The 26,097-nt window shown below is 38.1% G+C and overlaps 1 protein-coding gene across 10 annotated transcripts in view; it reads right to left on the reverse strand.

The window, feature by feature from the left end:
- The window catches only part of NFIB (nuclear factor I B), a 235,712-nt gene that overhangs the window by 101,201 nt on the left and 108,414 nt on the right, over positions 1-26,097 (reverse strand). For all 10 annotated transcript variants that reach the window (XM_027105870.1, XM_027105874.1, XM_027105880.1 and 7 more), the window contains one exon: positions 790-843. In XM_027105870.1, coding sequence (XP_026961671.1) covers positions 790-843 — 54 coding nt within the window. The remainder of the gene's footprint in view (positions 1-789; positions 844-26,097) is intronic.

Here is a 26,097-nt window from a genome sequence, read left to right on the forward strand (position 1 = left end):
TGTTTTGTTTTTGTTAGGTTATTCTTAGAGCATTCTTTTACTAAAGTCACAGATATAATTAAAATTTTTATGAGATTAAAATATTAGAAACTCTTCTTTGCACTAGTTTTTATCTCATGAGAAGAGATACTACTCCTAAATCAGTCAAAATTCTATATCTGCAGCTTTAGGAAAAACAAAACCATGAAGACAGTATGGTTTCTTATAAAAGCCATTTTCAGATCTGGAACAACTTCTGAAAATAAAGAGAGTATTCGACATACATTACACTAAAGGAAAAGTCTTACTTTTATTATTTCCTGATTCTTGGAATCCCATTAAAAACATTATGGAATAAAAACTCATTTGCAAAAATCCCGCATGAAGACATAACCACTACCACCACAACCTACTTTTTAAAGTAATGAGATTTGATAAACTACAATAAGAGTATGAAAAATTATACTTTTTCCTGTGCATTTTAAAAGAAAGATTAGAAGGATTTTTGGCTTTTCAAACAACAGTGATTTTTAGCACCTGAAAGATATACAGCTATAAAATACATGCATATTCATTTTCAAAGAAACACCAACAAAAAGTAAAACATTAGTGATTAGGTACATACTGATGACGCCAACGTGGAAGTATGTGCCACTGTGAAGGGCCTAAAAAGAATCACATCTTGTCCTGATCATACCTGCCTGCCAGAACAAAATAGGCAGCTGACCAATTACGGGGTGTTTATCTATACAGTGGTACCTTTGTTCTCCAACAATGTCAGATTGCAAACGTCCTGGAACACATATTTACCTGGAGGATTCTTGGCAGGATCATTGTGGCTTGGACTTCCTGATTGTCCAGAATCTGTAAAGAAATCACAGAAAATGTTTTCTTTTTAATTTGTTTTGAAAGAATTTCACAATCCTCAGAAGGACTTAAAAAAATTTTTTTAACGTACAACAATGAAGTCGAGTGTTTGAATAAAGTATACTTTCCTAAGCCTTTCAGGAGCAATGTTTTATTTATTAAACTAGAAGAACATCTATATATATATATTTTTTTTTTTTTTCGAGAGGAAAAAGGTAGCGATCTCTAATATTTGTGGGGTAGGGCAAGGCTTTTTTAAAACAAAAGGTCTGGCGACGAAGCCACTAAAGGTGGTTTGAAGGTTGGGCCTGTCAGGAGCAGTAGGAAATAAAGCAGATACATTCCCTAAAAATGCAATCTGAGTGTAATTAAACATGCTTTTTTAAAAAAACCTGAAAATGTTTTTATTCAATGAGTAAAAATACATAGAAGCTAGAGTCCGTTTTTCCAGGATTTCAATCGCATACACACATATCCACTCCAATAATCCCCCAACCTACTGGATCCAGGCCCAGGTTTGACTGCATCCCATGATAGCAATCGATTTGCAAACACCAAGAAAAGCATAAATTACTAGGTAGAAACCATCACGGCTTTGTGGAGAGCAAATTGTTGGATCAATTTAATTTCCATCTGTGATAGACGGACAGACTCGGCAGATAAGGAGGAAGAGATCAATGCAGAATATCTGAATTTCCTATCCCACATTGTTCTTCATCGATGCTACAGAAAGGAACATGGAAGCTACAGTACTGTTAAACATGCCTTTCCTAACTAACCTGACACTGTTGTGTTTTGCTCACTCCCCTTTCCTCCATGTCCCCTCTGCATTTATCTGTGTCATTTGCGCCATATTATTATACCCTTACTTGCAAGCTGCTTTGTAATCTTCTTTTATTGGTTCTAGTATTTAAGTTTTGTCTCCCCAACTAAACTGCATGCTCCTAAGCAGAGGCAGAGATTCTGTCTACTTCTTTTGTGTTTTCCTCAGTATGCTGTTCACGGCTGTGAATGCACTGGGCTGGATGGTTCAGATTCAGCAGCTTTCTTTGCTTGCCTAGAAAAGGCAATTTTGAACTTGATAGTGAATTTCAACAAAATTTCATAGGCGGCCACAGACAAGTCTCTTTCCTGAAACCTGGCCATTATACCCAAGACAGGATCCAGTCTTATTTAAGCAGAAAAATCTTATGCTGGTTTTTTCAGCAGAGTTATTCTGCTCTTCTACTCAAGTTATTAACATACTGCAACTGCTGCTTCTACTATTAACTGCAAGGACATTCTGTTGACTTCTTTCTGTATAAAACTTGGTTATTTATTTCTGCCCTTTGCCTCATGCCTGCTAACTAGATTTAATACTGAGATCGGAACTGTGCCCCTTCATCCCATTTCCTTGTTTTTTTTCTTCTTCTTTTCTTTCCTTTTTTTTTTTTTTTTGTCCTAGAACAGTTTTTATAAAATCTCAGTAAATATATTTAATGATTCCCACATTATCCTCCAATTTCTTTCTTATTTCCCCAAATGGAAAAGAAACCGGTCAGGACTACTCCTGCAATCTCAGTTCTGGCTAGAGTCTTCTACAGATAGTCAAAGAGAGTTAGGTACTCTCCAAAAGGTTTGTCTCATCTCCCATGAATTCTATTAGTTTTTCTGGAATTGAGGCAAGACTCAGTGACTTATAACTTAGGAGATCAATCTTTCTCTTTCTTTATTCCCATAAAAGATGGCCCAATACTGGCTACTTTCCAGGCATGGAGTATGACAGTTACATAAAAAAAGAAAAATTATATGATTTTGCTATGGCCTCAGCTATTTTTGCCTTGAGTTCCTCTGACAAATGTCCCCCAGAATTGACATGACATTCCAGCTTAATTTCTCAAGTGACTCTTAACATTTTGAGAAGTTCCATTTATGCAGTGTGTACCCACTGACCAGAGCCTCCCCACATTTTATTTTTCCCTGTAAAGCTACTTCACATTTATGGAGGTCTAGATATTGATCCCCCATGGTGGCTAATGACACCTTCACGATGACACAACATGAGGTAAATTAGGGTTGTCATCAGAGGACATGAGCTGTCCACTCTAGGTGAGCCTTAGTATTTTTAGTCAAATCAACTTCAAAACAGAACCACAAAATTCTTTCCCAACATCTTGTTGCTGAAATTTGGATCCAGTAAAGAAAAATGTCTCTTCCATTCCTGAGAAAGTATTCAGTTAGAACAAGGACACCCCATTACCACAACATCCCATTTGGAAAACCCGAATTTTTTTCTGCTTCAAATTACCCTTTTCCCCTATTTCCAACAACTGCAGACCAACTTCTTCAACTGAAATAAAAATGTAATTTCTGAAAAATAACCCACAAACATTTGAGGGAAAGCTAAAGTAGACCCTAAATTTGAGGCATACACTTGCTTTTAATAATAATAATTCCACTTTCTAAAATAATCTGGCATTTACTGGCACACATGACAGATTTTCCCTCGTAGTCCAACGTCTGTGCCCTCTCATGCAGTAAACAGCATATACTGGATCCCCAAAACACAGAAGAGGCCCCCTCAAGGAACGAGCAAAAGAACACTTACTTTTCCAACTGTAAATTCTAACACTCTAATCTACTTTTAACTCTTATGTCACCTTATATCGGTCACTTCATTCCAACTGCTGGAAAAGGAAGTAACCAGGGAGTCACAGTGGGCAGAGAAACCAAAAATGAACTGTTATTGTGGTGAACTTCAGAGAAAGAATTACTTAGACCACATCTAAAACCCTTCCAATTCACCACCTAGGTCAAATTACTCTATACCCAAAGGTTTTCCTTAACTGCTTCCATCATTTGCTCAAGTCATGTGTATGTGTGTGTACTTCATATGTTACAGCGGATCCTGGCTCTGTCCCTCACTAGTAATGTGATCTTATACAAAATTACTTAACTCTTAGGGCCTTGGAGTCCTGATCTTTAACTGTAATGCTACCTACCTTATAGAATCATTGCAAAGATTTTACTATATAAAACCTCAAGTACTGGTCAGACACATCTTACACAATCAATAAATGAAAGCTATTATTAAACAGAAAAGACACATTCAAAAAATGACTAATATTTTTAACGGACTGACTCTCAGGAAGAAAGGGAGAAAAGGGATATGACTAAATTTGTCCATCCTAGTGTAAGCATCTAAAACTGTCCGTGGTGAATCAACTGAAGACGGACAAGTGTGTGCCCTCTTGAATTCCTCTGTAAGTGCTTTAGTCCCACCCTCCCCAAAAGGGAGGAAGGCAGTGCTGCCATTTCGAGGCTCTCAGGGAGCTGTCATGCTCAAAAGCCAGGAGATACCAGCCATGTGACGAAAATTACCTTCTAGAAGACTGAAGTCTTTGAAGAAGGAGGGCGGTAAGAATGGGACTGCGAGGTGCCCAGCACACTCAGTCTTGAGGCTAGAAAGATTTTGATGCAGTGGAGAAAAAAGGAGGGGAAGGGGTCTTGAAGGCAGCAGACCTAAACCAGTCCTCTGTCATTCCCCCCACATTTTATTTCCTCTTCCCTGATCTCATTCTATAACTTCTACATTTCTTTGTCTGTCTCTTTCTGACCTGACTGGACAGAAAGTAGGATTGAAATACATTTTGCATATTTTCCATCCTTTGTGTTTTAAAAGTGTGAATTAAACATATTATATTTCTTCTAGGAAACAGAAGAGTTAATGAAAGCATTTCTAAATTAATGCTTTTAAAACTCAATCAATTCCTCCCTCCCCCAGGTTAAAGATTCTCTAGGAATAAGTAAAGGTTCTCATCCTTATATGGTCCTTATTAACTTTCCTTCAATCTTTCCATCCACTCCTTTTTAAAAAGTAGCCAATCTTTCATGGCTCTTCTAATATCTAAACTTTACCTAAGAAGTAACCAAGTTTCTCTAATGACACAATTTTATGGAAGATCCTGGGATACTTAAGTGATCTAAATGGCTTGTACAAAGTTACAAGGCAACTATTAAAACATGTGTTCTCTACATGGGCCACCCATTCAGACACACTGCCTCTTGAGTGGTTATGATGCAATCTTAAAATCATGCAAATCCAAATGACCTTTCACTCAATTAAAGATTTCTGGGAACTTTATCTTCCCCTAATCTCCCTCCTCCTTCCCACCATTTACCAATATATTCAAAACCTGCTTCAGAAATTAAAAAAAACCTTTAGCTAGTCTTTTTAACAGAAGTTGGAAATAATTATTATCATTGAAGTCTATACACTAATTGATGCTTTAGAAAGAGGCCAACTCTAAAAACTTTAGTTTGGATTTTCATTGCTAGACCGAGGAAATTCTAATGTTCTACTGATAATCTAATGGAAGTCCAATGAAATGTCCGTTAAACATATAAGATAAAAAATAAATACTGACCTGTTAAATGTTTGTATTAAGTACTAACATGCTTGGGGGGAGGGAGGTGGAGGGGGATGAACTCAATTAACTGATGTGGTTGGATCATCACAACTATGAAAGGTTTTTTGAAGGTCATTCATGTAAGTTTCAATTAAGTGAGAATAAGATTTATGAAGCACATTCTGTATTCCAGTTACTAATGTTTGGAACATATTAGGTTCTCCATAAATGTGTATTAAATTTCCATTTAATTTACAATAATGAGCTTTAACATATTGTTTTAAAAAGAATATACCTTCTATGCTATCTAGAAGCTCAGAGCTTGCTCAGACAGAAATGTACAAATTTAAAAAAAATACACTGTGATAGGTGCTATAAATGAGTACACAGCAAGAGGAAATAATTAGTTCTTCCTATGATGGATGGGCAAGGGCATGTCATAAAAGATATCAGAGGGAGGTGACCTTAGGAACAGAGTCTTGAAAAATAAACAGATCTCACATCTTGCTAGTACATATTCCTCTCTACTAACAAGGCGATTTCTTCAAAACCTAAAACTGATCAAGCTTCTTCCCTGCTAAAACTCTTACATGAGTCCCAATACATACAGAAAAAAACTCCAAAATTTTAGGATGTCATTCAAGGCACTTTGATCTGGCCCCTACCAACACCTGGGTCATACATTAGCCTTTCAGTTCCATGTGTGTCACCTCCATTTGATGCCCCTGAGTCCTTGCACGCAGTGTCCGTCTTTTTTCTCCCTAAAGTCCTCCATGTTGAGGTCATCCCTTTTAGATTCTGAACTATATGAGGGCAGGGATACTGCCCTACTTAGCCTTATGGCCCTAATCTTCGGTATAGCGCCTGACACACTTGTTTAAGTCAAATGAATAGAAAACAATTGGTCTATAAACTACGGAAGTGCACAAAGAAGAAAGCCTAGAAAAAAAGGAAGAAACACTAGGCATGCTGCCTCTGTGCAGAAACATCTAAAAATAAATGATAAAAATGAACTTATTTATAAAACAGAAATAGACTCACAGACATAGAAAACAAACTATGGTTACCAAAGGGGAAAGGTGGGGGAGAGATAAATTAGGAGTTTGGGATTAACAGATAAACACTACTATGTATAAAATAGATAACCAGTGAGGACCTAGTGTATAGCACAGGGAACTATATTCAAAATCTTGTAATAACCTATAATGCAAAGGAATCTGAAAAAGAATATATACGTATATATATGTATAACTGAATCATTCTGCTGTATACCTGAAACACTGTAAATCAACTATACCTCCATTTTAAATAAATAAATAAATAAATCCTTAAGAAATTATCCAGTGGGAAAGAAAATCAAGTAGACAAACTTTTGTGACAAGGAAAGCGGATAGAGACACAATTCCCAGAGTGGGTCTCCCAGCCTAATGTAAGGCTCCGTTCTGCTTCCCTTAATTTCTGAAGGAATATTTGGAAATGGGAGGGGGTAGATAAGAGGCACTATTTTGAGTCAGAAATTAAGGTTTGGCTCTCTCCTACAAAGGGAGGAGATGCTTGTCGGGGGAGGTCCAGGGAGCAGGCCACTAGGTTTGCAAGCAAGAGGCCAAGAAGCTTTTGATGACCCTTATATATAAGCTGTCTTTCTACCCAAAAACGACACATTCCAGGAATTCATTTTCTTCTCTGATACCATGACTTGAGAGGCATGATTTTTATTTATTAAAAAAAAAAAAATTTGAGAGGCATCATTTTTATTTATAATCATTCTGGTGCAAAGAAGGGATTGTACAAGGTAATCTGTCAGGTCCCTTCTGGCTCTAAAATTCTATGACTCTATAACAATATAGCTTTTATATCAAGGGATATCAGAAGAGTAAATGAAACCCACACTGTAACCTGTTAACCTACAGATAGCCTCTTGCTAGAACTAAAATTAGTCATCATGTGATAAAGGGCCCCTTTGTCATATTCTTTGGCTTTAAGCAGGTAAAGAAATAGCCCATTGTCAACTAAAGATACCATGAGAGTTTTCTAGAGGCTTAGAATAGTCCCCTTCTTTCTCTCCAAAACATTATTAACTACTGACATACTAAAATAGCATATTTTTACAAATTAAGTATATAGTATGCCAGAAAGAATCACTTAAGAAAGAGAAAAGCCAATGTAAGAAACAAACAAAAACCTGAAAGAAGGGATACAAACCCATGCACTTTATAACAGGGAAACACAAAGTTAAGACAAAAACATCCACCTTTTTCAAGGAGAGAGGAGAAAACTATTCTTCTCAGACGAATCTCCCTCTCCGTCTGTGCAAAATGTCCTGCCTCCTTCTTGGCAGTTTACTTTCTACAAGGACTGATTTCCCTGGGAGTTATAGTGAGTTAGGTTTATGTAATCACAATTCTGATTACATAATTTGCCGTATTTTTTCTGCAGCACGTTAAAGATCTATACAGCTTCAGTTTTAATGGAGGACTGTTTCATCAATTGGGACGCCACAAAACTAAAGTTTTACAATACTTCCTTCTTCCGCTCTTAAATGGTTGAGAATAACACAAAGAAAGAATCTGGGAAAATTAAGCACATTCTTATCTCTCATAAGCATGTAAATGTGCGGGAAAATGCTCATTCTCTCCTTCTCTGATTCGGTCTATCTGTCCCTTCTCAACAGGAGATTACGTTATATGGCATCCACTTCTCTGCAAAACTTGGGTAACTAGCTACCCATGGGAAGCGTTAACTCTGTCACTTGGTTAATGGAGTCCTTGACATATTTTTGCTGAGTCTGTATCCATTCCCCTAAACCCAGTTCTGAGCAGGAAGACACATTAAACCTCTCTGAATACTTTTGACAGAACCAAAATAATATTTGGGAGACATGGTTTCTTACATATTTTCAATCATGCTTTTTAATCCATATTATTTTCCATCTGAAGACCCATACCTTCAGATCTCCCTTTATTGGTTAACATGGATTTTAAAATATATCTTCTATACAGCAAAACTCAGAGATTTAAAAGAGGTTGCTATACTGAGGCTCCTTACAGATAAAGTAACTTATTTAACCAAAGAAAAATACAGTACAAGAGAGTAGACAGGTACTATACCCTCTATTTCTTTTCCCTACACATTCTACTAGTTCTATTATTAAACTTTCTTTTAAAGAGCCACCTTTTTCTGCTTAACAGGAGCATTAGGTTCAAAGCATCATATCGCAAGGATTAAAATAAGGATTTGTTTGGACTCAAGACCAAAATTTGTTCACAAGGAATTAGCCAAAACCATAGGGCACTGAAATTTCAGGGAAAAAAAGAAAATCCCACACCCATTTGAGAGCATATCTGTTCATGCCAGGGGACAATTCACCAATGCAGATGGGAAGACCCCTGCACAAAAAGTGTGAAACCTGCCAACATGTCTGACCAGAGGTTTGTATTGCTTCATTAACTAGCACCAAACCCCCGCAAATGAAAGCAGGGATAATCATATCTGACCTTTCTGGCCTCAGATTAAGTTCAATGACTCTCTACTGATCCAGGGATTGAGTAAACCAAAGGTCACAACCAGGATCGTCTAAACTTCTTGTTTTTGAAGCCGTTAGCCTTTAGAATGTAAAGATACCATACTGGTCATTGTCAAGATTGCAAACTTTCTACAGTGTGTTTTCAATTAAGTAAATAAAATGTGGTAATTAAATCGATTGCGTAATATGTTTTTGATTTGTAATCTCATTTAAATTAATTAACTGACTCAATCCCTGTTTAGTTTTTAAACTGGCCTAGTTAGGGAAAGAGTCCCTGGAAGCAAATCCAGTTTTCTATCTTTAAAAACAAGGCAAAGCAATCTGGCATACTTTAAAAATGAAAAAAAACTTAGATGCACCAGCAAAATATAAATACAGAGGCAAGGGTGTCAGCATAGAAGAAGGAGGAGTTTTATGGCATGATTTTGACTAAAAAAATAGATCTAGCACTAGAGAGAAATAAACCAAAACATTATTTATTCAAAACATTTCTTTTCCAATTTTATGAAGATTGCATGTTTGTTGGAAGCAAAACATTTCCAGCTGTATTTTAAGTTTCTGAGGAGAGTTGTAAGATTTATAATCTTTCCTAAATGCTGCCCATATCTTATAATATGAGATGAACACGCCACTGCGTACTTTAAAAAACAATTTGCCAATGCACTCTGCCACATGAAAACAATGAAGTCCTTTCCAAAACCCCACCAGATCCAGGAGGAAAAGATGAGATGAATGTTCTGTCTTTCCCATCTGGGAGACATTGTGGATTTCAGCCATACTATGTAATATAATTTTTTTTTTCCCTTGGAAACCACGAAACCTGCATTTTATAGCAAGGTATGTAGTGCAAAGAGAATGCTGGTGAAATATGAATCTGAAAATGAAAACCAGAATGTCATCAGACTCAAGAGCATAATTGTGGAGGCAAGTTGAAAAATCAATGCAAAATTTCAACATAAACGAAATGCAACATTTGTGATCCTATCGGTCTGAAATTTTCTCTTAAAAGGAAAGCAGGGGAAAATAAATGCTCTTTTACCACCGAAATCCTGAACAGCACTAATTACACTGCCTGGCACAGTAACTTACTTATCTGCTTTATTTTGTCCTGGGGTCTTCAATGCAATATTCTAAGTCCTACACCTAGCACATTCTGGGTGTACGTGGCCCTTCTGTGCTATGTCGGTTTTTTGTATTTCCCCAAAACTTAATACAATATTGTTTATCTAGATTAAAACCAGACATTAAGACTTTCTAATATTTTGTTGGCAATCTTTCTTCTCAGGGAGCAGGACGTGTTTTCTCACAACTGTCTGGAGAGTCAGAACTCCTGGGTTCCATTCAGTAACTGCCAACACTTGTGCTCTGACCCTAAGCAAACCACTTCATGCCTGAATCAGTTTGTATCTTGCCCAATCACTTAAAACCGAATAAGAAAAGGTAGGAGTTTTTGGCCTTAGTCATTTCCAACAGGAATAAGAGGAAAAAAATAACTTTATACAACAGTGAAAATATGCACAAATATTTGTGCGGAAAGGCTAAGATTTGTTTTAATATACTTTAAGGTTTAATTTCCCACACTCACACCCACCCACCCCCACCAAAAAAAAACCCTCCTAGTTAGTCCTCCTCCGTTTTCACTGTATACTTCCCCTTGAAAACACTAACAACGCAGGTAATTAAAGTTCTGCATTAGTGTACAGGTCTCCTGTTGGAGTGTAAAATTCATGGGTCAAGATACATGTTAGCCTTATTCACTGCCTGGCGTTTATATCTGCTGAATAAAGGACCACTCTTTACAGTGAACAATACCTTGATGGCTGATATCACTTAAAATACTTTTCATCTTTCTGAAATTATAATTAAATTGGCAGTAATGCCAATCATAAGTTTTACTTGTTTGGTTATTACCTACATATAGTCTATTTTTAAGTGTCTGTGAGCTCTCTACAAATATAAATTTAGCAACTGATTCAGTCAGTGACCAAAAAGTCATATCCTTATTTTTTCCTGTGCTCATTTATTCATTGGCATGTGTTCTTAAAAAGAAATGTTTTACCTCATCAGATTTCTCCATTATTTAAGGTAAAAAGATACTTCGCCAAATCATTAAAATGTTGAAATCATGATATGAGCTTAGAGAAAAGAAATCGGTGGGTTTCTTACATACCCTACTAGTTGTATGTCATTAATAAGTCGCCCTTGCTTTATTATTAAATCACGGCTCTTAAGTCTATGATGATGTATTCATATAAAAATAAATGTATGTATTAATCAAAGGTGTACAATACATAGCAGAGTAAGATAGAGATAATATATTTCTACCATGGTCAAGTAGATTTGTACGTCAGACGTTCATGACTGCTTTTGTTTATAAAATAATTTTATCATAATATTGGAGGGAAAAAAATCAGAGAAGTCACATGATGAAACAGGAAGCTTGCTGATGTGGCAGATAACGGTATTAAATGTCCTAACAGTTCCTTGATAAGTGGTTCAAAGAACTTCTGTCCTCATGGTTTCAGGACAAAAGCTAATTTACCAGGAATAAAACTACTTGAATAATACATCATGTGAAATTTTTTTTAAAGGATAAAATGAGGAAACAAATGAGGAGATAGTAACTTCCTCCTGCAAATGAAAACTGCATGAGAGGAAAGTAACTCAATTTTACTGGTAAAATAAAAAACCAAAAAATGGCTAACGAACATGACTTTTCCTTCTTTTTTTCAAGAGAAGGGTCGGGATTATTCTGATAAGTGGAATGATATGTTTGAAAGAACTCTGAAAAGTTTGTAACTCAACAGAAATATGAAGATTTGTTATAATTTTATGGGGCAGTATTTTTTCAAATGATCATTTTAAGAGGAAAGTTAAAAATACAGGTAACTTTAAACAAGAATAATAGAAAGCCTATTACAGCAGCCTACTATGGAATCGACTGGTTATTTGGAAAACGAGAAAAAATGATGAGAGGCATGCCCACTTGCTTAATCCACTTTAAAGAAGGGAATCGAGAGTATAAGAGCACGGAGCTGTGAACCTTGTGCTCAAAATTCCTTCCATTTTGTCATTTTACTCAGTTTATCTTTAATGGAGATTCAAATGGACTCCTTATGATTCAAAAATCTCTAAGCTATACCTAAAGAGTATGAAAAAGAACAAGTTTCTGCATTATGCCCCATCCGTATGTCTTAACCCTGAACGGTATCAAACCTATATAATTTTATACATCAAATGCCTTCCAGATGTGACAAAATTTTAACACAGACCAATGTCAAGTTCTTCACTGTAGACTCATCTCCCATGCTCACAAAGATTATTTCCATTGCACATAACATTACACACGGCTAATGTTCAATTTTCCAAATTGATTATTATGCTGCCATTTCAAAAATGACATTGCCTTCCAGTCAAACAACAAACTACAAGCTATGCTGCATACCCCACCTCCCCCTCAAAATCACAAAAGAACCAAGAAACCACATCATTATTTCCAAGTTGTAGACAATGCTTGATTACAAGGGCAGTTGAACTTTTCCTGGTCCATTCCTGATACCTCCAAAAGATGGAGAAAGAGAGGGTGATTATAATTTTTTGTCAGAGCTACCAATTACCATCAGAACGATTGAGCCTGCCACCTGTTGTTTGGGGTTCTAAAGACTGGCTCTAATTAGAGAAGATCGAATACTTCCTGACATTTACAGTATGTTAACAATTGAAAATTAACCAACAAGATCATTCATGGAGAATTTTCAAAAGCATCTAATAATACTCTTGATGAAAAAAACATAAACTAAATTTTCCGGTAGGATAAAAAAAGAAATTTAGTAACTCAATGCCAGTAAGAAAAACTAGTATGATAAGGCTTTGGATAATATCCTGCAAACTTAATCCCTCCCACAAAATTAATGCTTTGAACCTTACCTCAATTCCATCCCCCCACCCCATCTCCAAAATCAGAATTGTCATGTAGTGATAATTTGTCCTCCAAGACATCCCTCACTCTGTTCCTGCAAACTACATTTCCCAGCTTGTTAACAACTGGCTTCAAATTAGAGCCATCCAATGGGAGGCTCTGGTGGGAGTTGTGGAACTTGGAGAGTGGGAAGACAGGAGAAAGGGAGGTGTTTCTTCTCTTTCTACTTTTAACAGGTATCTCCAAGCAATGGCTGTCTCCTTTGTGTTCTAGCTTCCACAGGGTGGGCCCCTCTCCCTGTGGTCTCCAAGGGCTCTGGCAACACCACCTCCTCCTCTTATCCCTCCAGCCTTAGTTGCAGTAGTGGGTTCCTACAGATGCTAATGTCTGGGTTGCCTCACTGCCCCTTTGGGTTTTTACCTGTTCTAACATCATTGTAATTGGTCTCCCCTTGGTAATTCTTTCTAGTGGACTCGGGTAGGAGCTCTATTTTTCTGGATCCTGATGGATACATGTACTTTTTGACATATTCATCACTCTAAAATAGATGTCAGGTAATAGAGTTAGAGGTAGTGGACTAAATATAATCCATGTAGAATATTAATAAATTTCAAGTCATTGTTATGATTTTCATTAAAAAGGTGACAAAGCACTGTCACCGCTCAGTACGCAGTACAAAACGCTATACCCCAATGTGTTTTATAATGCACGATATTGGCAAAGATAATCAATGTTAAAAAATATTAATTTAATTAATCAGATTTTCAATGCCAAGCTCTAAATCCATCTCTTCCAGCAGATCCTCTGCTATTCATACCCACCCATCCAGGTTTACTATTTCTTTTTACCTACTCAGACTTAGTCTTTCCATCCAACTTTTAACAATTAACATGATACCTGGGTTTTTCCTTGTGTATGTGATTTTCCTACAGACATGACTGTCTGCTCCTTGACTGGATCAAGTTATGAGCCTGATAATTTTTATAGAACGTTGCACATTTATTTCTATCTCATAAACAACTTTGAGTTGCTTATCAATTATCTGAATATCTAACAATATCATGTGGAGATAATAAAAAAGTTGTCTTAAATACAGACCAACATGTATCAACCTAAGAATAATATATATTTGAAAAGAGAAATAATTTCAGCATTACTCTTTTTTCTCTAGGAAATAGTTCACTCACTTGACGTCTAGCATTTTCACATTGGAAAATTCATAAAGTAAGAAGAGACAGAAGCATTTTCTTCAACCAGAACTGAATAATCTATGGTGCTTTACTAGAACACTCCACAAATAGGAGACAACAAAAATGTTTCTGTTTGTATGTATAGGGAAGTATGTGAACTCACAATACTAAAACTTTACCATCACAAATGCAAGCAGTATGGATATGCTCGATATTTTACACTGTGATAGATAACATCCCACTAGAGGGAAGTGACATTGCAGAAAACATAAAGCATCAATTCACATGGTGCCACCTTTTTCTGATGAAACTTTAACAGGGTGGCACCAGTGCTTGGTGGGTGTACTCAGTTGCCAGCACTGCACTATAATACCACGACCCTGTGCTTCCTCTCAGTCATTTTGAACTTTCCCACCCCCCCATCCCGAAAGTTTTATTTTCATGTTTCTTAAACATTAGTGCCCTGGTTTGTGATAGTTACCGCCAAACATCATATGGAGAGGGTATCAACTGAAAAATCACTGTTTATTAATTTTTTTTTAAACTTGAGCCTGAAATCTATTTAGTCAATTTTTGTCACTTAAGGCAAAATTTGTAAATTTAATTCAATAAATATTTATTGAAAAAGAAAATGAGTTATAGTCTAAATAGGCATAAAATGAGCATAAAGTAAGATGAACAATAATTTCTACTTTTTGCATTTTCCCATCCCTCCGTTTTATTTCCAATGAGAACATTATAGCGCAATGAATAAGCTAAGAGACAACCTTCATAACATGACAGTAGACATATTGCACAGACATTGAAAACTACAGGAATAATGCTGAGACCACGAGATAGAGACAGTCCTTGAATTTCTCTGGCAACGTGGACAAGGGGCAGGAAGCCTAATGCCAGATAGAAAGTGAATCTAAATGTTAACCAGGTTTTTTTTACTACACCCACAGTATTCTATACTTAAACTTTTGCTATAAGTTGCCGTCCAAAAAAAAGACAATAAGAAATAAGAAATTATCCCCAGTTCTTCCAATGTACTCTACATCTGGATTCTGTGATTTAAGAGCCATCACATAGGAATGTATAACTCAGAGACAAGATAAAACAAATGAAATTGCTTACATTATACCAAGCGGATAACTGAAATGATGACAGATGTAACTGGCCCAGAGATAGGTGTAAAGAGGCACCCTCCTACAAATGGGCTGATAGAGCAAAGAAGAAGTAATCTCCACCTTCAAACAATGTATTTGAAGATCTGGTTGGAAGCCAATAAACAGAAAATCTCCATCCACTTACAAACGTCACAGCAGATATAATGGAACAAAATAACGCTGAAACTTTTATAAGAAATGATTTTTTAATACTGGAGGCAGACTGTATCACCTCAACCCAGTGGCATGAGCGTGGTCTCTCTCTTTCTCATGGAAAGAGTAAATCTTTAAGTGTGACATTCCCTAAGTTTCTTTATAATGTGCTATGCTTGACCTGGAAAGAAATTTTCGGTCTTGGCATGTTGGCTGAGAATGCCAACGCAGGTACCAGGGAGTGCTAATTGTGGTGTCTCTCTGCCCAAGGCTTAGACTGAAACCATTAATTTACTTCATAGGACCATTCAACTCCTGGAAGATGAGAAGGACTTTTGGTACCACTGACCTAAGCAGAACTGAAACCAACTAACAAAGACAGCAAGGTTGGAATGTTACAGCTTCCTGTCATGAACCTGAGAAGCTCTGTCACCTGCCTGAGGGGAGCATAGCCCTTCTCCCTCCTGTGACACTGGTTAAGAAATGAAAGAAAGAGCAACAGCTACTTAAAAGAAAATGATGCTTGCCATTTTTACATCTTGTTGACAAAATATTCGATTTTCTAGCAGACTCTATATCTAAGGAACACTTTAATGAAGTAAAGATGGGGTAAAAGTCTAGCTAATTTTGCAAGGACATAAAGCAGAAATAATCTCTAAGAAAATGGTCATTTCTGGGGTTTGCCTGAAAATATAAACTACAAATGAGAAGACTTTTATTGGGCTGCTGCATCATTCTCATTTATTTAGCTTTGTTTACTCAATGGCAATATTAGTGATGGCAATGAAGTCAGGGTTCCAGACCCAACTTGAATACGAAAGTTAGGTTACCCCAATCTGGACCCCAAGCCAAAGCTTCCTCCTCACATTAGGCTCCCACTCACAGTGACTCTTGTGTTTTCAAAGTGACCACACTGCTCAACTCTCTCTTCACTGAGCAGGAATCTTTCGTGGTATTATGGATGTGTATGTCACACCACGAAAACCAAAATACAACAGACAACACAAAAGAGGGAAAAGGAGCCCAGGAATCCAGTAAGGACATTTGGAAGAAAAAAGAGGGGGTGCTTAAGAAAATGGTTTTCAAACTTTCCTTTGAAAGGATAAACCAATCAATAATAATAATAAAATAATTACTGAAAGTGTTCTATTAGTATCATCCAGCAATTACCAACACTGGAATAAATTAACTGATATAATCCAATCAACTGGTAGAGAACAGTACTTATCTCCTCAGTCCATTCGCCATGCTAAAAATGATCCTAAAAGGTGGATTTTTTCCCTACGTTATTTTACAGACAAGCTCACATTGGCTGAACTTTATTTTCTGCTCCCCTGTTTACCTGGATTTGTTTTCAGCTTAACATTCATTAAGCAATAAGACACAACAAGAGGTGCAGTGCTGATGAGATAGTCTCAAGGCCATTACTCTTCCCATGAGATGAACAGGGAGGATCTATGATAAGTGGAAGACAGCTCCATTTATGTGGGTTAGAAGGAAGAAATAGGAACTTACTCTAGAACTTTCTTTGAAAAGCAAAGAGAGAGCTTTAAAACCTCATGTATTTCTATCATGCCTAACTTCTCATTTTTCCCAATAGAAGGCAAGGTCTGATAATTTGGGGCATTTCTGATTTTTCAGCTCCTGGTTGGGAAAAGGGATTCCTGTTCAAGGGAGGGAACGTTACCACTCACGACTCCCCTCCCCCACGCCAGCACACAGGGCAGTTTTAGAGCCAACAGCCTTACACCAAAATACGCCACCTTTAACCACCAAGCAAACAAAAGTAATATAGAACATTGTGTTAATTGCGTCTCTTCCCCAGAGGATGTGTCCTCCAAGGCTCTCTGAAATCAGACTAGGAGATTAGTAGCAATTTTACTCTCAATTCTCCTATTCCCACTAAAAAACAGGGCCTAAGTTCCTCACACCTACCCTCAGAATTATAGAGTCTATAAGTAAAAACCTTAAAAAAATCAGAATACTTAGATCAGTTCTTTGTTAGGTAGTTTATTTAACCACAGAAACTTTGATCACCAGCTTCTTGACTGGTTCAAAGTTTGCTGTCAATCTCATGGAACTTTTGCAGTTTAAGAATTGTAAAGAGCTATAAGATGCTTAAATGTATTGTTTAAATTCAGAATTATAAATGTAAGTTTTCATTGGTCTTTCACTGATGATCAAGATGACTGATAGTTTGGGCTCCATCAATCAAGAATTTGCAAAACCCATGACACATGAGTTGGAACAACTAGCTACTGACAGTAAGGTTCTTTCTCACCTTCCATTTGCACGAAGTGATAAAGATAGCAACAATGCCTTACAATTTTCAAAGCACTTTCACCCACATGATTTTGCAATCTGAAAAGAGGTTGGCTTTATTCTCATCCTTTCCAATGGCCAGGAAAGAGTGTATGTAGCTTGATAACCTGCAGAGTAAAAGGAAACCTGGATTCTTCTTTGCAGTTCCCCTACTGACTTTCTTGGCGACCTCTGGGATGTCACTTACCCTCTCTCTGCCTCAACTGTCTATCTCAAATGAGCTATAATAAAACTTTTTTATTCCAGTCCACTGGGTATTGGAACAATGAATCTGATAGGACATCTCTAACACACTTTGATCTCTATAGGGAACGCTGCCATAAAAATAAAGACATTGTCGTGATTATTCTAATTGAGTTATTTGCAAATGGAGCTTCTTGATGGAGCCCAGCCCTCAGATATAGAAAAGTAAATTCTGCCAGTCCTCCAGGGTGCAATTGCCTCATGGCAATTATACCCATAACCACATTTCCTTATTACTGTTATAAAAGACTATGGTTCAAGGGGAAGCAAAGGGGGAGTTTAAGGAAAAATATGCTGTTTCTTTTCAATGGAAGATGCTGAAGTTGCAAATGTGGAGCCCAAGGCTATATGTAAACTTGGACAGAACATGTGTTCCACATTAGTGGAGCGTTCGTTAGTCATGTCAGAAAGGCAGAGGTGTCCCTGAGGCTGCAGCTTTTCAGCAAATTTTGGGAATAATTTAGGAGAAAAAAAGGCAAAATTACAAAGGTAACCTGGGCCTAACTCTAGGAGTGCTATAAAACAAGAACAAAAAAAGGTTCAAGGCTATACCATCCTTACCAACAGAGGTAGCATATCACAAGATACAAGAAAATTAAACTGAGCTTAGGGAAGAAATGCTATGGACAATTTTACATGAAAAGTCAAAAGAGAATATTGGGGCTATGTTGTACTTTCCTTGAATCTACAGGCAGAACATACAGTGTTTCCCCTATTAAATGACAACAGCCATGAGAATTACTAGGTGGCTCAGTTCTCCATATTCCTCCAATGGAATCTTTTCAAAATAAAGAAAAAAACTGCCTTGTATTTTGAAATATTAGCGACATGAAACTTTCTTCTGATGAGAGGTATCTCTAAGGCCCATCACACTACAGAACTCCAAGGAACATCACAGTGTGGACTGCAGCGGGGAAGACAGCTAGAGCTGTTCTGTATACAACCTGTGGTGGCCCTATGTGTCACGGGGAAAAACCTTTTTAAAAATCTTAAAATTTAGGGTTCAAATAAGGGGCATTTATTTAATGTTTCTTATTAGTATTTTTTTTTTTAATTTCAATCTTCCGAAAAGCATTTGTTGTCGGTGGTTTGCATACAATCTAAAGATTCAAATTAAGATCTAGGTCTCCCAATAGATTGGGATTGACATATATACACTAATATGTATAAAATGGGTAACTAATAAGAACCTGCTGTATAAAAAAATAAATAAAAAGAGTAGAAGTTGAAAAAAAAAGAAAAAGATCTAGGTCTCCCAAAAGATCAACTGAAGGAAACATGTGGGACCATTTGCTGTTTGGTGACAATAATGCTACTTGCCTTATCTTCATTTCACAATCAGTGACACCTTCAGTCCACAAGTTTTAGCGAGCATCAGAATCATTTGAGATGCTTGTTAAAAATTCAGATTCCTGGACCTCACCCCCAGTGGCTGTGATTCCTATAGCAGTGCTGGGGCCAAGAAATGGCACTTTCAACAGGCACCCCAGGTTAACTCCTTTGTGCACTGTTCTCACACCGCTTCCAAGGATGCTTTCTCACAAACCGGAAAGCAAAAAGTAGCATGCGACTACAGGGTCCTATCAAAAACAAACAAACAAAAATGCAGTCCTCGAGCCAAGACCAATTTCCATTTTAATCTCTCTCTCCCTGCCATGGGATGCACCAGCAGTTGGCTACAGCCAAAAATCACATGCGTAGAGTGAATCCTAAAAAGCAAACTAAATCCAAATCCACATTGAACCATTCTGAACTCTATCACACTTCACAGAGCTTTAAATAGAATTCTACGAGAAACATCATACCCTGACTGGCCAAGGGATTCTTTGGGTTCTGTTGCTTTATCCAAGTGATCCAAAGTGACCCCAGGTTCCACGCTCTGCGTGTTCAGCTGTACGCTTTTCTCCAAGTCGAGCACAGAAGGATTTAAAAGAAAACACAAATATTGGCATAGGTGACTTGAGGTTGCTTGACCTTTCCGAAGGAAGATTTTTGGCAATGGTGTCTTGGCAGCTCCCTGGAAGGCCAGGCCAGGACACAAAGAGGAAGACAGGAAGCCGGGAACTGGCCATGTGTCCTTGGCAGGCAGCAGTGCAGCAGGGTGAACCGCCCTCGTCCCTGCCAAACCAGAAACAGTGGGGAAAGCCCAGCTAATTGGCAAGTCACAGCCGGCTACAGTGTACATCCTCCACTTTAAATGCCTGATAAAGTTAAATGGTATGCCAGACCCTAATCTACTTAAACAGGATCCAACTTTACTTTCGGAAACTTGATTTGCTCCTGTTTGTGCTTCCTTGAGGAAGTGGTGAAGCAGCATCTTAGGATGGTTGAGGGCTGGAGAGATAAAACCAAGTAAAGATGAACTGGAGTCCAGTACATTTTGCTTTTTGAAAGGGCCATGTATGTTCATGCTTTCAATTTTAACTAACAAGCCTTCTACTTGCTCATTTAGTTTCACTCAGAGGAAACTCTGAAGTCGACATTGCGTACTGAGGATGGACCTCAGTACATTTGAAGGCAACAGGCATTTAAAAAAAGGAATTAACAAGACCCATTAAGATATCCCAGGAGACCACAGAACTGCACCCAGTTTGCAGTAGGCTATTGTTTTCACTTACATGTTAGTTGGCGCAAACATATTTTCTAGTAGAATCTGTATGTACTAGTATAATATCACCATTTTTGGAGTCTTTTACTGCTCAACTGGGGAGTCACACAGGGAGAAGGGTACAGTAGGAACTGTGCAAATATATTGCTCCTCGCTGCTGCTGTTAACACGGTGAATTCTGGGACCTGGAACTGGGAGTGTAATTTCCCCCCAGGGGAATGTCTGAAGGCTTGGGAAGAGCAATTAAAAGGGTGTGCTCAGTGGTTGGGAAAATTTCCTTTTATTTTCTACGAAATTGTTCATGCCTTCTCCAAAACTCACACAAAAATTTCAAAGTAGCTTCTGCTTCTTTCAATAGAGTAGCCGATGGTGAAGTTAGATGGAAAAATTGCAAATTTCCCTCAGAATTAGAAGAAGAGATTACAAAGAAACATAATCCATTGCTTTCTGCCAGATATTTCTTAAGGTCTACAGAACATTCATCCTTTAAGCAACCCAGGACCGCAGTCTGACTGAATCTGTTTTGGTGAAGTTACATGCTGAGGGGTAAAAGACAAGGGCAAAACTTAATACTCCCTGATCACCATTTAAAATGAGCAAATATTAATAATAATCTTTATGCCCAATACCAAGCTCTCAGAGTCAGTAAGTCTAGATGTGTCCTAACTCCAAAATTACTATTTCTATAAGCTGCAACTTACCTTGAACTTCCCAAACTCCACCTAATTGACTTTGGACACTAAGTATCCCCAACTTTGAAAAATTCTCCTTCCTTCTTCCTTTGGGAAACCACCTTCCTAGTTCTAAGCCTGTCTTTCTGGGGCTTCTTTCCAATCTCTGTGGCTATCTCCTCATCTGTAGACCTCTTACATGTTGGTGACACCTAAGACAACCCACCGAGTGGCCCCCCATCTTGTCTTCATTTGTTCCCCCTGAACAAACTCAACCAGCTCCATGCTTACAAATATTACCCATTTGCAGGGGACTCCAAATCTCAATTTCTAGCCCTAACCTCTCTTTTTAACGGCAACATCTCTCCCAGTGTTGCTAGTGCACGATCCGGGCACACTCTCAGTGCCCCCATCCATACCAATTAAGGGCACCCATACCCACTCAGTGGCCCAGGGTGAAAACTCAGGCGTCTGGAAACCCCATCTCACGTTCAACTGTTGGCCTAGACTCTATCTCCTACATTCACTCCCTCATCTCCTTCTGAAATGCTGCTAAAATCCCTCATTGAGCCTTCATGTGTCCTCTGACAATAGCCTCAGCCTCCTCAGGCCATTAGCATTTATCATTCACAATGAAGCCAGACTCCAACCTCCGCACTTCCACCAGGAATCACATCACTTCAAACCTTAAAACACTTCGATGGCTCCTTATTGCCCAGAACAACCCATGACCTCTTCATCATCTGGCCCCAGCCTAGCCTCATCGCTCACTACAGCCATCAGACAACCTTCTTCTTTCACCTCTTCTTCCATCTATGCCCAACTTCCCAACACGTAAACTCTGGTACACTCTAGAAATTCCTAGAATACGCGGTGCGACTGCAGGTCGCTACACCTTTGCCCATATGGTTTCTATTTCTGAAATATCCTTTCTTCACAGCTAAACAAACTCTTAATTCATCTTTCAAAGCCCTTGAATTTTGTCTTTCTTTTCTGAACCTTACTTTCTCCCTCCTAAGGAGGCCACCCCACCCCAGGGCCCACAGCAGCTTGCTCATGTCTCCAATATAGGACTTGAACACTGCATTATGGTTGGTTGCTTTATATGCTGCTTCCCTGCATAAGACTGTGACCTCCTTATATTGCATTCACCCTGTGTAATTCTGGGAATTCACTTAAGCTGCAGAAAGGCTGTTATCTTGGATATACCATCCATGAAGAAACTGAGACAAAGAGCTTTAATTCCCCAAAGAAAGACGAAGCAATCTATAGAAAAGCTTCACAATGACCTACCAGTTTATACAATTAATTAAAACTCAATATTTAGGATTCTGACTTGTACTTACCAGATTTACCCATCTGTTTGTTTACAAAAACAAAACAAAACACAAGATTGAGCGCCTACAGTGTTCCATGTATCATCCCTGGGGCTCAGTCTACAAAGAGAACAAAACATGATTTGTTCTTCTCTTCATGCAGCTTACAATTTAATCTGCATTGTGCTGAATTTCATCACTTACCAGTAGGTAAAATGAGCTCTGTTTAAAATTTATAAAAAAGCAGTATCCTCAATTATTACATTTTTTAAAAATTTTATTTACTTATTTATTTATTTTTATTTTTGGCTGTGTTGGGTCTTCATTGCTGCGTACGGGCTTTCTCTAGTTGTGGTGAGCAGGGGCTACTCTTTGTTGTGGTGCATGGGTTTCTCACTGCGGTGGCTTCTCTTGTTGCGGAGCACGGGCTCTAGGCGCGCGGGCTTCAGTAGTTGTGGCACACGGGCTCAATAGTTGTGGCTCACAGGCTCTAGAGCGCAGGCTCAATAGTTGTGGCGCATGGGCTTAGTTACGCCACAGCATGTGGATCTTCCCGGACCAGGGCTCGAACCCATGTCCCCTGCATTGGCAGGTGGATTCTTAACCACTGCGCCACTAGGGAAGTCCCTCAATTATCACATTTTGAAAATAAAATTAACATGATACACACAGATTTAGCTGTGAGACAAACTTTTTTTTGCTTTTTGTTTTTAACGAGTAAAACATCTGAGAGAATAAGAGCTGTTCTAAATGCCTTGTTTAGCTGTGATGAGCAGACAAAACACTGAGACCACAGCTTTAAAATTCTCTGATCTCCACCGTCTCTCAGGTAGCTGAAAGGAATCTGTTGACGAGCTTTGGATGCTGAATAGTCAAATACAACTTCAGATTGAAAATTACTTTACGGTCACACCCATAGATTGAGTGATGATGGAGCCAGATTAAACGAGGGACTCAAAAGGAGTCCTGAGAGGAAAATATTATAAGAATGGTTTTCTATTATGGAAATCCATCATTACGCGAAATAAAAAGCTAATTTTGAAAAACCACAACAAGGCAAAGTTTCTAAATAATAAGACATGAAAATACAAGTTGAAAATAGTTTTCTGTCTTTAAAAAAAAACTATTCATATGTATGGCACTTATATGATATTCTCTAATTTATCTGAGAAATGTGTAAGCAAATCTGTGCAAAGAGATATCCTGAAATGTGATGTCATATTCCTTATGAAAAAAATTTCCTTTTCACAATGTCAATTAAAACCACATTTAGCTTTAAAACTGTATGACCTCTACCATTTTTTAGGTTAGCTGAAAAGGATCTATTGACTAGCTTTGCGAGCTGAACAGTTGAATGCTACTTTAGATAGAAAATTATTTCTTTCACTCTATAAGAATAATTATCACGGCGATTACACAATTATTATAATTATATCTGTAAGAACTCTTACTGGGAATTTATCTCTGAAACAGTCTCATACATTGCAGGAGACATTTATCTTTTTTAATGATCACCAACACGTGTCTTTTTGTAGCCATGTAAGTGATTTTACCTCTTTCTATTAATATCCTCTCGCAGCCTTCAGAAGCCAAAGGACACACCTCCACATTTTTTCCCTTAAAGCCATTGTTTCAGTTAAGCCAGGTCTGTGGCAGTTTTTGAGACAGAAAGCTTACACTTCCCCTTCATGGCAACACAACTTCACCATGTGCTTTCCTAAATGGATGGAACCCTCCCCCAAAAAAAACCCTCCAATCTGTGTTTCATAAACTGTACTCTAAGAGAAGTAGCAATAAAGTTTATTACAGACCTAAAGTATCTGCATAAACCCGGTTAATTGAAAAGTGGGTGGAGAAGGCTGCCAAATTAAATGTTTACATTAGCACAGCTGTATTGTAAAAACATTCTGCCCCCTGTGCTTTGTAATTATAAGATATTTCTGGACTGTGTATCTCTACAAAGTTTATCTCCACTGCCAAGAGTGTCTTGGCACGGAGCGGCGGCAGCTCTTGGCAGCCAGGAGCCCTGTGCGCGGGCAGGATCTAAAATGGCTGCCAGGCGGCCTCCTGAAATGTCGCCGGCCCGGCCCGCCTCGCCAAGGGCAGAGGGCAGCGGCGGCCGGGCGGGCCCACAGCGGCCTCTGAGGAAGCCAAGACGCACATTTCCCACAGAAAGAAGTCCTGCTACCACAACTGGTTTTTTTTTTTTAAGAGCTGCTTGAAAAACGAACTACAAAGTAATACTGCAAGGCTCCAAGTTCAAAAGTGGTGACAGGGGTCTTTTCTGAATTCCGCTCGCCTCCATGTTTCAGTGACGCCTATGCCCACAACGATTGCTGCCCATGAGAGAAACTCGCGTAATTTTGTGGGGGAAAAAAGTAAAGTAAGAAGACCTCACTGTAGGGAAATATACTACGGAAAAGCATGAGCAAAGGCCACATTTTCCCATTTGCAACGCGTGATTTTGACCTGGATTTAGAGTCTTTGGCGAAGCACATGTGTATGCAAAATGAAAACCAAAAAAATATTTAATTTGCTTCCTTCTCTTTCGTTAAGGGGCTATGCTTCTCTGATATCATTAAAGTAACAAATTTGAGGGGGGGAAAAAAAGTTTTATACCCTTCTATGGCAAACGTACATAGCACAAAACCCACTTAATTGTAAAAATTGAGACCAAATCCATAGTGACTGCAAGTTCCAAGGGCTGACCAAAAGGAGGGAGGGCCGGGCAGAGGGGGGCTGCATGGAACTCCAGCCACCCAGTTTGCTCGTGGTAGGAATGTACAAAACATTTGAATTACAAATAAAGGTAAAATGCTTCCGAGGTACAGCTAGATCTCGCAAGATATGTATTGTCTCTGTCCTGCTTTTTTCTCTTAAACTTAAGTCCCAGCTAAAATGCTGTGTCCACAGCTGCCAAACATTGCATAATGAGGTCATTGGATTTTTCTCTTTTAGGGTGTCCCACAATTTTAAGCTCAGTTTGAGAGACACAGTAGGCCTGGTGTACTATCCTATAATCATTACTGGCAGCGATTACTGTTCCGTAATTCTAAGCTTCAAATGAATCCAACATTGCCTCTGCCGAGAGATAATTCAGAGGTGAAAGATGAATTCCATAATGCTGACACAGACCGGTGGCACTCATTATACACATAGTGCTTATTCACTAAAGGCCCAGGCTTTCTAGCTTTAATTATAAGTCCACACACTCAGTGCAGCCACACCAATAATTTCTACTTCATTTTTTAAAATCCCCATCATAACAGAAGAACCTCTAACGTCTCTTTAATGGTATATTTTGAATGCTGTCCTTTCCCCAGTACTCACCTGAAATATATATATACGTATATATACGTATATATACATATATATGTATATATACGTATATATATATATATGCGCCCACATATACATACTTCTTGGACCTTTTAAAGGCAGAAGGTTTTCTCACCATTATTATAATTCTGCGCAAAAGACATATAGGAATTTTTAGCCGTTGTTTAATTAGTTATCAGGAGAGTCAAAGTCACTTAGCTGTATAACACCAGGCCACTCTTAAGTGACTGGTGAACCAAAGTTGGTGTGTTCAGAAAATATCTCTAATTCACTGTTAACTTACAAATACTTTCAAAACTTGAGCTTTTTTTTTTTTTTTTTTACTTTCATGTGAGTTTATGGTTTGATGCTGCTAACTTCTAACCTTCCTTCCTTGAGAGTTCCCAATTCTAAAATGACAAACTGTTCAACAAACAGAGGAATTCAAT

The sequence above is a fragment of the Aethalodelphis obliquidens genome, unplaced genomic scaffold, assembly GCF_003676395.1.
Source record: "Aethalodelphis obliquidens isolate GAN/ISIS:26980383/991018 unplaced genomic scaffold, ASM367639v1 scaffold7, whole genome shotgun sequence".
Taxonomy (NCBI): Eukaryota; Metazoa; Chordata; class Mammalia; order Artiodactyla; family Delphinidae; genus Aethalodelphis; species Aethalodelphis obliquidens.